The sequence below is a fragment of the Palaemon carinicauda genome, chromosome 30 (assembly GCF_036898095.1).
Source record: "Palaemon carinicauda isolate YSFRI2023 chromosome 30, ASM3689809v2, whole genome shotgun sequence".
Classification (NCBI taxonomy): domain Eukaryota; kingdom Metazoa; phylum Arthropoda; class Malacostraca; order Decapoda; family Palaemonidae; genus Palaemon; species Palaemon carinicauda.
Window position 1 is genome coordinate 30054824 of NC_090754.1, and position 12661 is coordinate 30067484.

At 44.0% G+C, this 12661-nt stretch overlaps 2 protein-coding genes across 9 annotated transcripts in view; one reads left to right on the plus strand and one right to left on the minus strand.

Annotated features, from left to right (window-relative positions):
- LOC137622968 (uncharacterized) overlaps positions 1-12367 on the minus strand; it is a 92948-nt gene extending 80581 nt beyond the window's left edge. The window contains exons 1-2 of one of the 3 annotated variants that reach the window (XM_068353570.1): positions 12302-12367; positions 1497-3482 (exon numbers count right to left, since the gene is read on the minus strand). In XM_068353570.1, coding sequence (XP_068209671.1) covers positions 1497-3467 — 1971 coding nt within the window. In that variant the 5' untranslated portion in view covers positions 3468-3482; positions 12302-12367. The other 2 variants (XM_068353569.1, XM_068353571.1) reach the window with 2 other exon arrangements.
- A 163-nt stretch (positions 12368-12530) lies between these two features.
- Positions 12531-12661, plus strand: part of Snap25 (Synaptosomal-associated protein 25kDa) — a 220095-nt gene continuing 219964 nt past the window's right edge. For 5 of the 6 annotated variants that reach the window (XM_068353582.1, XM_068353583.1, XM_068353581.1 and 2 more), the window contains exon 1: positions 12531-12661. This exon is cut by the window's right edge and continues 5 nt beyond it. The gene's annotated coding sequence lies outside the window, so the exon portion shown is untranslated. The other variant, XM_068353572.1, reaches the window with a different exon arrangement.

Below are 12661 nucleotides of genomic sequence, written 5' to 3' on the forward strand. Positions count from 1 at the left end.
CACAACTCTGAAAAGGAAACTTACTTATTTCTATACTCAAATATATATACAAACATGAAAACATGTTTACATATATATTGAGTAAATGAAAAGTAAGCGATTAAGTAAAGACAAAACAAACAATGGCTGCCAAGAGAGGACCAAGACAGACGTCTGTCACAGTCCGAGCCAAAAGTGAAAGTGAGCATTCATCGGTGTGTGAGGGGGAGGAGGGGTAGCTAGCTACCACTCCCCTACCCCCTGCTAACTAGCTCGGGGGTAATACACCCTCGTTAAATTCTAATGGCTCGCCATTTCAGCTGCGCTAAAAGGTAACCCTCTGTAAATAGCGTGGTTTGTATTTCGGTTACGGAACAAATCCTTTTTTAAATTTTCATCTAATTTATGCAAGTTTACCCAGAAACAACACACTTATTCATTTAATCTAGAAAGTGAAAGCAAAAAATTAAAACAAGCTGTGTCAAACACAACAAATTCCGGCCCTCGCACATGAACCTTCTTGAATATACTACCATTGCTCTAAATTTATTTTGTAATTGCAATATCCATCAATAACAGTAAACAAGTATGAATCTGAACTTGCTGAAAGCACGTGATGATAAATTTGACCTTTAAAGGTCACAGAAGGTCAGTTATGGTGTAATTTTAAAGCACTTCTGTAATTTTCTATCTGTCAGTAACTTTAACCGAGTGTATATCTATACTTGTTAGTGTGTTATGGTCCTTTAAAATTTGGTGACCTTGAAAATTTGATGCCCTTTAACTTTGAATCTACCAATATTCAAAACTATTCTTTTACTATTTTGATATACACTGTAGAATAATATTTTTGGCACCAGGAAATGAAGATTTTGATCTTGGTTACAAGTTAATTGGATAACACTTGATGGAGTTTTAATCAAAAATTGATTCTGACCTTTCCGGTTACTGTAATCATGAGACTATAAGGTCCTAATTTTAATGGGGTCTATTGTGTGTCATAATGCAACTACTGTATCTTGAAAGTTTCAAGTAAATCGGTCCAGTAGTTTTTTAGTAAAATTCCTAACGAAAAAACAAACAAACACACAAAATGTACCAAAAACCCTTTAAGAGGGGATGGGCTAATAAGCAAAATTTGAGAGTTAGCAAGAGTATGTGCTCACTACTTATGGCAAAAGTCTAAATTGCTACTCTTTCTGACTGACAGGTGGGCAGGACTTCTCTGTCACCTGCCAGTAATTATAACCACCTCACTAAATTCTAATGAGCAACCCAGCTGTGTTGAAGTCATACTCCTAATTAAGAATGACTGTTTGTATTTGTATAGGAACAAATACAGTACAGTGACTACAGTACTAGAATTAAGCATCCATTAATTTATATGTTAAATCTTACCAACTATGTGAGAGTTGAGAATTTTTACTATATTTGGTTAACTTCTTCATGACAACATAAAACTTAAAAGTCAAACACACCATATCCATACAATACAGTACAGTATTGTATACACTTACCTGCAAAGATTTTTTATCCATGGTGAGGAGCTGTTTTAACATGATTCGCTTAAGTTTTGGCATGAAATGGAACTTCATAAAAGTAGTCCTATTACCACCAGCAGAGTAGCTGCGCTCATCTCTAGAAGAACTTGCTCCTTCCACAATGCTCAAAGAACAGGACCTAACTCTTCCTGGTCCTGGTCTAGAAGCAAATGGTGCAATGCTTGGATTTTTTCTTAAATCCATTACACCTGAGCTTTCAGAAAGATGTCGCCTGCGTGTAAAGGAATGAGAAGAAACATTAGACCAGTGATGGCTTGTTCTTCCTAAGTCTGAGTCTGAGTATGTGCCAGAACCTTCTTCCTCCCCTTCTCTATCACAGCCAAGACTTGACACCCCCAATAAATCAGCATTTTTTTCCCCAGGATTGCCATGCTTTTTAGATGATGACGGTACTTGTGGCATTCCAAGAATATTGCTAGTTCCCCCTTGGCCACGGCCAACTGACGCCCACTCTTTAGCACTAAATCTAATGTCAATATCAAACTCAAGGCAACTAGGCTGTCGTCGAGGCATGGACAAATCCTGGGCATTATTTTCTTCCATCATTTCACACGAGTCTTCATCATCATCGTCGTCCTCATCATCAACAGCTGAAGATTCACCACCAACTTTTTTCTTTTTTGCAGCTAGAAAAGTTTTTCTAAGTTTATTAGCAGCAGCAGCAAGTGCTTTCTTTTTTGCAGCTTCTGCATATGTAGCACTTTCATCTGCCTTCATTCGCTTACCCTTGAGCTTGTTTTTAATTTTTTTTGAGAGATCAAATCTAGACTGCAAAACTAAAGGCATAGCACCATTCCCAAAAGGCTTCTGAACTTTACCATAGCCAGTACTAGCTGATCTAAATAGCTTACTTGCATCACTACCCTTCAAACTACGGGATAAGGCAGTTTCAAATCTACTAAGTGGTTGCTTTAGTTTAGTCTTTTTCCCATTTCTATTCCCTCTCCCTTTTTCTATAACATTTTCATTAGTTCCCCATGTATCTTTAAGAGGCTGGTGATGTGAAGGATGAACTTTGCGATATTCTCTAAAATCAGTCCCAGCCCTTCTTTGCAAATCTTGTAAACTATCCCGACTTTTATGGCCATGAAGAGACAAGGATGATGGTCTTCGATGGGTGTCAGCTTCTTCGTGGTCATCATATGCACCATCTCTATTTTTCTGACTACGATGAGAAGAGGATGAATGACGACGCCTAGGATCAACGTGATCATAATGCGTGTCATGTCTTTGTCCACTAAAACTGCTCTCATGGGGATGACCCCTACTCCCAGATCTATGGTTACCGCTGCCGTTACTATTGCCATTGTTCCTTTTTGGGTAGTTCTTCATAACTCTAGTACCAAATGACCACTGCGGGTATGAACTTTGGTGAGCATTCTTATTGTCATTTCTCCAACACGGGCCACCTAAATAGGCATCCATAGACTGCTTCTGCTGTGCCCACCATTTCAAATCAAATATATACTGTCCAGTTTCTCCCCCATAGTAAGCAGGATGATTCTGACCCCAGAGCCTTGCTGGATATTGTGCAAGTGGGTGATGACCCTGATCTGACTCAGCATAAATATTAGGATGAGTAAGCAAGGGCCATGACCCAGCATATTGGGTTGATGGGGGACCCATCGAAGACTGCTGAGAGCTATGAGGTGGTCCTACATTTTGAGAAACACCATCACTCTGCTGATTGTCATGTTGGCGCCTGCTTTCGCTTCGATAGTCTATGGGAGAAGGAGTCCTTCTGAGTCGCGGAGGAGTGCCAAGCAGTGATGGTCTATGACGAGGTGGTGACGAGAGTCTGGGATGAGCATCAGCGTCGGTTCTCGTATTCCAATCCATTTGAGATGAACCATTATTCCACCTTCTTGGCTGGTCCTTAGGCCCATCCTGCTGCTCCCCTTTTACATCCCAACGTGAATGTCGCATAACACAGATGCTATTCTGTAATGACAAGAAACACATCATTAAAAAACATTACCATATATTCTCAATAAAGAAAATTACAAATTTAAAGAGTAATTTATATTTTTCCTAACTATGCAAACCTGGGTCCTTTAATAAGAGAGAGTATGTTTTCAGCAACCTTGACATTTGACTGTTAAAACATAGGGGCAGTAGTTGCTGCTGGGTAGCAGGACAGCCCTGCCCATCTGACATGACACTGGCCTCTTACTTTGACCTTCAGCCTAGGACTTGAGAGATAGTTGAGGTAGTATGTGCAACTTAAAGGACAGAGGATTGTACAGTTAGGAGAAATTACAAATTTTAAAAGTAATTTGTATTTTCCCTAACTATATAAACCTAAGCCCCTTTACATAGGTGAATAGATACTGTAACAGCAGAGGTAGAACACGGCAGTTGAAAATTATTACAACGTGTACTAATCGACCTATTGATAGGGGTAAGATGACTGCCTGCCCTCCAGCTCACTGACAATTCACTCAGACCAGGGATCTTTCCCATACATGCTTGGCACATTACTGAGGAAAACCCTGACACCTTGATAAAATTTTGTGCAATGCACGGATAGTGGCCTGAGCAACCTGTGTGCTTGTGATACTAGCAATGTGACTATCTAGGTAAGATTTCTCAGAGATAAATTGGAATCTTTAGCATCAATCATAGACGTTACCCTCATACCCACCTTTTGGGGAGTATAGGGGACGTAATGAATATTATTGCTATACTCAGTTACACAAAGGAAATGGTTATTACCTGCATATAGGTGAAGCCAGCTTGCAGAGGACCCATGGGTGCTGTTCCCCAAGAGAGGGAACAATGAAAGAAAGAAAGAGACAGTCATTCTTACACATTAGTCCCAGACAAATTCCGGGTAACCTATGCCCTAAACCATCTGATACTTGACCATCAAGGCACCTGGGGCATTTCAAACCACTTGTTGTGCACCCACCACAGGACCAATGTAGAATGTCCCCATGTTCGTGTGGGTTATGTCTTCCAGGTAGTGGGTAGTGAAGGTGGTCTAACGCTTCCACACACCCGCTTGGAGTACCTGCGCCACAGAGTAGTTTCTCTTGAACACTAGGGATGTGCTGATGCCCATAACGTTATGAGCTCTAGGTTGACGAGCAGGAGGAGGAGGGTCTATGACCCTGCAAATCCAAGCTAAAATGGTGTTCTTCACGACCCTTCTCTTGACCTTTCCCATGGTGACGAAGAGTGTTGACAATTGGGGGCGAGCTACTGCTGTGCGTTTAAGTAATACTGTACCTCATACTCCTCACTGGTCAAACTAACAGTTGATCTGGATCATCGATTACAGATCGAAGACTCCCAATCCGGAGGGGCCCGAATCTAGGATACACTACACCCGAATTTTGAGTCTTAGCCATAAACTCACGGACGAAGTTGAATGTTACCTCCCCCATCTCCTTGAATGGGTGATGTTGAAGGATAGACCATGAAGTTCGCTAATTCTCTTGGCCGAAGCCAAAGTGAGCAGGAACACCGTTTTCAAAGTGAAGTGGCGATCTGATGCCTGGCGCAATGGTCCGTAGGAAGCACCCGTCAGAGATCGAAGGACACAAACCACGTCCCAAGGACGAGGTCTAACTTCCGACTGGGGGCAAGCAATCTCATAACTTCATATGATGAGAGACTACTCCAACAAAGACGAAATATTGACTCCTTTCATCCTAAAAGAGGGGCTCAAGGCTGAGCGGTATCCTTTCACAACCGAGACTCAGGGCAGCCTTTCCTCCTGAAGGTATACAAGGAACTCCGCTATTACAGGAATAGTGGCATAGAGGAAAGAGATACCTCTTCCACGACACCAACCACAGGCTGGTAGACTGATGCCGAGGATCTTTGCAGACATCCTTCTCGCAACTTGTTGCAAAAAGCCTCTCAGGGAGGAGATGCTGGAAAGTCTCCAGGTGTGAAGACATAGCGAAGCTACTGCCTTGTGGAAGATGTTCGCATATGGCTGTTTGAGTAGATCTGGTGGCGGAGGGAGCTCTCTCGGGAGCTCTGTCAGGAGTTGCAGATGGTCGGAAACCATTTTGCATGATACAATAGCGGAGCTATGAGTGTCATGGATAGATTTTTGGATTCTCTGGTCTTGTTGAGCCCCTTCTCATCAGAAAAAAACAGGGAAAAGGTATACAGTACACAACGATGTTGCTCCACCGTTGTTGGAATACATCTTGCCAGATAACCTGAGGGTCCGGGACTGGATAACAGTACAGCGGCAGCCTGAAGCTTAGGGACGTCGCGAATATAGCTACAGTCAGGGAACCCCACAAAGTTAGGACTTTGTTGGCTATCAGATGATTCAAAGACCACTCGAAGCCCACTGAGTCACTCTGCTAAGATTATTCCGCAAGCACATTCCTCTTGCCAGGAATGAAGCGTCGATGATAGGGACAAAAGTTGTCTTCTGTCCATCTTAACATCTCCACTGCTAGATGGCATAGGGGATGCGAAAAGATACCGCCTTACTTGTTATGTAAGACACTACTGTGGTGTTGTCACTCATCAGCATCACAGAGTGACCCGCCAGGAACTTTTGGAACCAATAGAGGGCTAGAAAGGCTGCCCTCATCTCTAAGAGATTTATGTGGTGGTAACTTTCGGGCTCAGACCAAAGCCCTGAGGCCGTGTGATGCAGCATGTGGGCCCCCCACTCTTCTTTCGATGCATCTGAATAGAGTATCAATTTCGGGGAGGGGGACGAGGAGATCTGTCCCTTTGTGGAGGTTCTCGTCTGCCACCCACCAATGGAGGTCCATCAGTTGTTTTAGTCCCATAACAAACAAAGTATCTGGGGTGTCGCTGTGCTGACTCCACCTGGATTTCAGCCGCCACTGAAGAGATCAAATTCTGAGGTGGCTGTTGGGAACTAAACAGGCCAGTGATGACAAGCTTGCCTGACCCTGTCTGCCGTCTCCATTTTGAACGAAGTTTGAAAGACAAACTTGTTCAGAGCTGAGAGCTCGATGACTGGTTTACAGCCTCCAGACACCTTTTTCACAAGAAAAAGTCGACTGAAGAAGCCTGGAGAGCTGTTGAGGACCTATTGGAGAGTGCACTTCTCCAACATTGTCTGGACTTTGGCCCAGATCCTTTGCGAATCCCTTCGCATAGGAACTCGATAGAACTGGATCCAAAGTCAGTGGAGGGAAAGATTGAGTGAAAGGGACGCTATTACCCTGAATGAATCACAGAGACTGTCCAAGTCTCGGCCCCGTGCTGCAGCCACCTCTGCCAGCAGCGTTGCAGGCACCCCCCCAACGGGTTTGCAGGTGAGAGGATTGCCCTCCCTAGCGGGAGTGGGAGCAACCTCTGCCGCCCCCTCTACTAGTTTTGCCTCCTTTGGAGGACTTGGAGCTCTTTTGGTCTATTTAGACACCGTCTCTGAGGACCCTGCTGTCCTCCTGGTTGAGGGTTTGGACATCAGCGGGTATTTCCTAGGCGCTGTTGAAGCCTTGCTGTAGGACCTGGATGTCAAGGCACTATGGAGAAGGGAGTCCTGGTTGGACTTCCCCCACCCTCTTGACCTCTTCTGGATTGAACAAGTAAGTGCCAGCCAGAGTAGAGTTTCTGAGCCTCGTAACCTCAGCCTGGGGGACTTGACTGTTGAACCTCTCAATTGCTGCATCCTGTCGCCTGAGAATAGCATTCGCCCATAGGTTAACAACCTAGTGAGTGAGGAATTCTATGGTGTGGGTGCCAGATAAAAGAAAGGTTTCTATGGACCTCCTTGTAGAATTCTTGGACCAGTCCTCAGTTCTAACAAAATGGCCCACTCATCCCAACCATAGATCCAACCATGAGGTAGGCTGCATGGCATAATTTGCAACCTTCTCTATATTTAGGATCTCAGATGCCAAAAAGGAGGCTGAGAGCCCAGAAAGTCTCACTAACGAGACTCTAAGGAGGAGTCCAGAGACAAAGCCAGAAGGGGCTAGTCCAGGACCTCGTAATACTTCTTCTGCAAGAGGAATGGTGGTGGGAGGAGTTTCGAGAACGAGCCCGTTCGAAGTGATCTAGAGGAGCCGGTGATCTGAGAGAATGCCTTGTTTCTGGCTGCCGTCAAGCCCTTCAACCAGGGAAAAGCAGCACTGCCTCAGGAGGTTGCTGGGTGCCATAGACATGGTCTAGGACTGTGTCCTTACCCTCCTGAGCAGCCTTCCCTGGGTCAGACAACCCACTGATAGCCCTAATGCAGGCTAGGACTTGCCAGGTGTACTCAGACTCTCTGTTCTGCTCCTGAATTGAACTTAGGGCTAGCAACTCTAGGGAGATATTCCTCTTCCAATTCCAAGCCATCATCCACCTTCGAGTTCTCACCCATAAGAGGCCGAGGTGGGTCGAGGTTGTCAGAGGAGGGAATGTCAGTTGCCGACATACCTGCTGTAGGGGACCTGCGAGCCTTCTCTTGAAGAAGGCTGCCCTTGCCTTAGTGTTCTTGGGTAAGGTTTTTGCGTCCATAGACTCTCTGCGAGATGGCATGAATTCCTCCAGCAGCGAAGGTCTGGGGGGGTTCCTGCCCTCCCGTACAGGTCTGAGCTTTTCTAGTAGAAGGCTCCTCACCTTCTTCTGGTGATCTGGCCTTAGCTCCAGTGGGATCCCCTCAATTGGAGATGGCTGGAACATTGGCACTACCAAAACCTCCCGCTCTGTACAAGGGTGGATGAGATGAGCCCAAGGAGGAGTAGGATTCTTCAGTCTCCTTTACTTCTTCATTGTCAGGACCGGGATGAGCTGAAGCTGAGAAAGCTTTGTTGGATGTTAGAGGATAGTCTCTCAGATCCATGCGGAGTCTTAAAGGAAGAGATGATCATGGGAGGATCCAGGGCTCCTCCTAGGGTTGGATGGAGAAGAGGAACCAGAAAAGGAGACCAATTTCTCCAACGCAATTCTCGGGGTTGACCCGACTGCTGTCTACTTGGGAGGTTCTGGAACTGCACTAACAACAGCTTGCATGACCACCTTGACCAGGGGGACAACCCACGATGGTGGTTTCCCAACAGCACACAGGTCTGGTGTGTCCTTGGGAAGGTCTATATATAGAGAACGCCTCCTTGGTGGTCGCTGCCTCGGCACCTGAAAATGAGGGGAAGAAGGCTTACCTGGTGCAAGGCAGACAGGCACCAAAAAATCCTCTAGACCGTCTTGTGTGGTCGGTCAGGAGTAATGGGTACTGCTGTAAACTTGTTGGGGGGTTCCCTGAAACCCTCTGGGAAAGGGATTGAATGACTGTTTCTTGCTGGAAAGTTGGGGCGATGTGCAGGCCACCCTAGAACAACAATCGCTGATTTTCTGCGAAGCATGTCCCAGGGCTGTCGAGGAAAAACCGGATTGCTCGTAGAATTTGGACGACTGAACGCGAAAAAGTGGAAATCATGCATGAAAGATGGAGAGGAGCGCGTTGGCAAGTAGTGATCACATCTTGGAGACCTGCGACAAGGAATCCGATGACCTGGCGAGTGAAAATCATGAACTGACGAACGGTGAGGAACGACAAGCTGGAGATTGAAGTGTTGGTGAGAAGGCGAATAGTGAGCGTCGAGATGAAGTGTGATGTGCTGGCGAGAGGCGAGATGAAGCGTGACACACTGGCGAGTGGCAGGATGAAGTGTGACACTGACGAGTGGCGGGATGAAGCGTGATACGCTGGCGAGCGGTAAAAAGTCTAGTAGTTGAATAGTGAGCTGCCGAACAGAGCACCGAGGTGAGATAATCATAAGAAGACCACTCCGAAGTAGAGCAACGACGAGAGGGCGAGTAACGATCGTGAGATGGCAAACAACGGTCATGAGAGTGACGCTCACTCACTGGCGAGTGACAATCAAGAGACGACGAGTGACAGTCACGAGCAGGAGAGGGATGAGAAGATCGAATATCTCTAGAAGGAGAACACAGTTTACTGATGGCATGAGTTGGCAAACGTCTGAATGGGCGAAGGGGACTACAGTTCCCAGAAGACGATGAGGTCCTGAGGTGGTGAGAACTCTCGTTGCCGCCAGAGGGACAGCGTTAAGGTGGCGGACGGGTGAACTGGTTTCGTCGGCGGCGATCCTCCGAAGGGGAGTTATGCTGCAAAAGACTAGCAAAAGGTGAGAGATGGGCCTCAGACAGCAAATGCGTCGACCACAGTCCAAGAGGGAGAAAGAACTTCTACCACAGAAGGCGCAGGTATAGGCTTTCTCATTGGCTCCTCCTAAAGAAGCTCTAAAAGAACATTCTTCGAAGGCGGCCCTGCAATCCCCAGTGTCGGCCAAACCTGCAAAACATCAGATAAAGAGGACTCCGAGGGGTGTGAAGTTGCTTCTCTAGGGGAAGCAGCTTTGTCCCAAGAACCCTGGGGTTGCCCTGGTGTTAGCTGGTCAACAATCCTACTTGCCGATCCTCGTAAGATACCCAGCGAGCAGGAGCTTTGGGAAGAGATTGGAGGATCAAGGAAAAGGTCCGAGGTTTCTTCTCCCTCGAGGAAGACCCCAAAGGAGAGGAATCTCTCTTAGACCTCTTCTTGGGCCAACGCCAAAATCTCCATTCCCAACACTCCTCGCAGTTGTTACCCTGGTCACATCGCTGTCCTCTGCATGTCAGACACAACGAGAGGGGGTCGGTCACAACAGAGGACATAAAGGTGCCGCAGGAGCGACCATCAGGGCCCAGGCGAGTCTGCATCAGAATGCAGAAGGAAAAGCAGACCTGAAAAGAAAAAGAAATTAATTGCAATGGCCATGTCTTTTGAGAGCATAGAGCGGACACGTCCGTTCTCCTCAAGCCAAAAGAAAAAATTGACTTGGATTTACTGGCGTGAGTGAGATGGGTAGCCGATAACCCCTCACTACCCTCGCTAACTAGCGATTTGGATAACTGTCACCTTGCTTAAAAGTCTTAATGGATAGTTTTCCATCTTCGTGGAAAGAGAATCTCTTATAAATAGCGTAAGGTTTGTAGAGTGTCGGAGCAACTAACTACTGTACTGAACTGCATTAGAATATACAGTATTCATCTAAAAATGGTGACATATATTTCAGTAGTGTAGAATATACTTTGCTACATGCAATTTAACTATAATACTGCATGCTTGAAGAAACTCTAAAAACACAACACAGACTTTAATGAACAACCTATAAAATTATTCCGTCTTCCATGAATAATACCAAGAATTGAACTAAATATCCAAGACACGGAGATGGTATGGGCATGTAGTAAGAATGGGGGAGTGAATCTATCAAGGGTGGAAGGTCAAGACAGAGGCAAAGGATTAGATGGCGTGATAAACAGAAAAAAGATCTGGAGACAAAACGTTAGGAATGACAGTGGGGGTGAAAATGTTGTCGAAGAAACAAAGCAACGTTCATTTATTCCTGATCCATATTTAGTTTTAATAGAATTAGGGATTATGAGGTAATAAAAACATATCTTATAATAATGCATACTGTGTTAAAATATTTAATAGTGTCAAATAGAAATAGTCTATCACATTATAACTTTCTATTAGGTAATTTCTTGGGCTATCTTATCAATGTAAGAAATAGCGTACTGTTAGTGATTTGTAATTCGTTTGCGTAAAATTTCATTCTGTAATGCATTTGCTGTTTGGTCTACATAATGCACAACAAAGAGGCAGACCTTAAAAGGGTAAAATGGCACTTAACACATGTAAAAAGAACTTTTATTATCAATACGAAAAAAAATCAGATATAGCAAAATCTGGTGTACAAAATGAGGTGGACATTATGTTACTGTAAGGCTTATCACAGGCCAATTAAAGAGTTTTAAACTTGAATCAAATACCCTAGCATCAGTAAATAAAAAAAAAGCATATTCATAAAATGACATGTATTGTCTTTTATAAATACAAAGCAGGGACGAAGTTGTCAGTGGCTACACCAATGGTCCAATGTCTTACTGATGTTCGATGTTTAACAATAAAAATTTCTACTAAGTTTAGAAAGTAAAACTGTCGACTTATGAGTGAGCAGTTATCCATATCAGTAATATACAAAGTCAGAAAGTGGAATTTAATGTATTATCGGCAAATATAAATCGTCGCCAGACTCGGTTTCCCTGAACTAAGATTAGCACAAGTTTAGCCTAAACTAAACTATACTAGTTACTACAATAGGCTACTCGTATCTAGGCCTAGGCAAATCGGTAAATCTTAGCATGAATATAACTGATTCAATCAATTATATCTCATCATATATGAATAAAAATGACAAAGCTTAATGGGGGCTTCATTGCCATGGCTAATACGTAGCCTACACTAAGGTAGTATCCTCAGGATTCACAACTGCGGCTAGCCTACATTCCTACGACTGGCACAGATTACTTAACCCATTCCTTGTTAATTGACCCCATGCACATGCACAAAAATGCAAAGGAAATCTCAAATTATCTCAGTATTTCTTACATCGAATGAATTTTGCAGGAAAGGACAAGGCTAGAATGAGACAAACCACAGGACCCGTATTAACAAAAGCCACTTCACCGATTAATGTCTCGTGGGATGATTGTAAACTTCACGTAGGGCTTTTCCATGACCATAAGATATCAACAATACCAACCTCTAATTATGATAAGTTTTCACTCTACGACGATAGGTCAAGGACATTCTATCAAAACATTTTTCCATTCACACAAAGTGACGCCATATTTGTTTTGATCATGAGACGCCTCATTTGTGTACACATTATTGGACTTACTTGATCACCAGAATCTTTCACATGTATTACCAATATACTTTTGATATAATATTTCATAAAATTTAGATATCAAACCTGCAAATTAGGCGGCAAATGGGGTATTGTAATGTTTTCCTTAGCCAGTCATACTATAGAAATATCACTGCACATGGAAGTTTTTAAAAAATACATATTTTTCAGATATCGTAGTTAATTATATAAAATAAAAATTACTTTGTAGTATAAATCTAATCAGAATTATATAAAAGTAATATTTAAAGAATATATCAATAACCCAAAAATATTTTTTTTACGAAAGAATGTGTTATTGGAACCTCCTGACGTCTGCGGTGTCAGATGTGTGTCGTCTGCCACGAAGTATAGGCGTACTGAGATCAATAACGACAGAGCTCCTTTTGTGTTCAGCCCCTTTATTCTTCTCTACTTCCTAACACC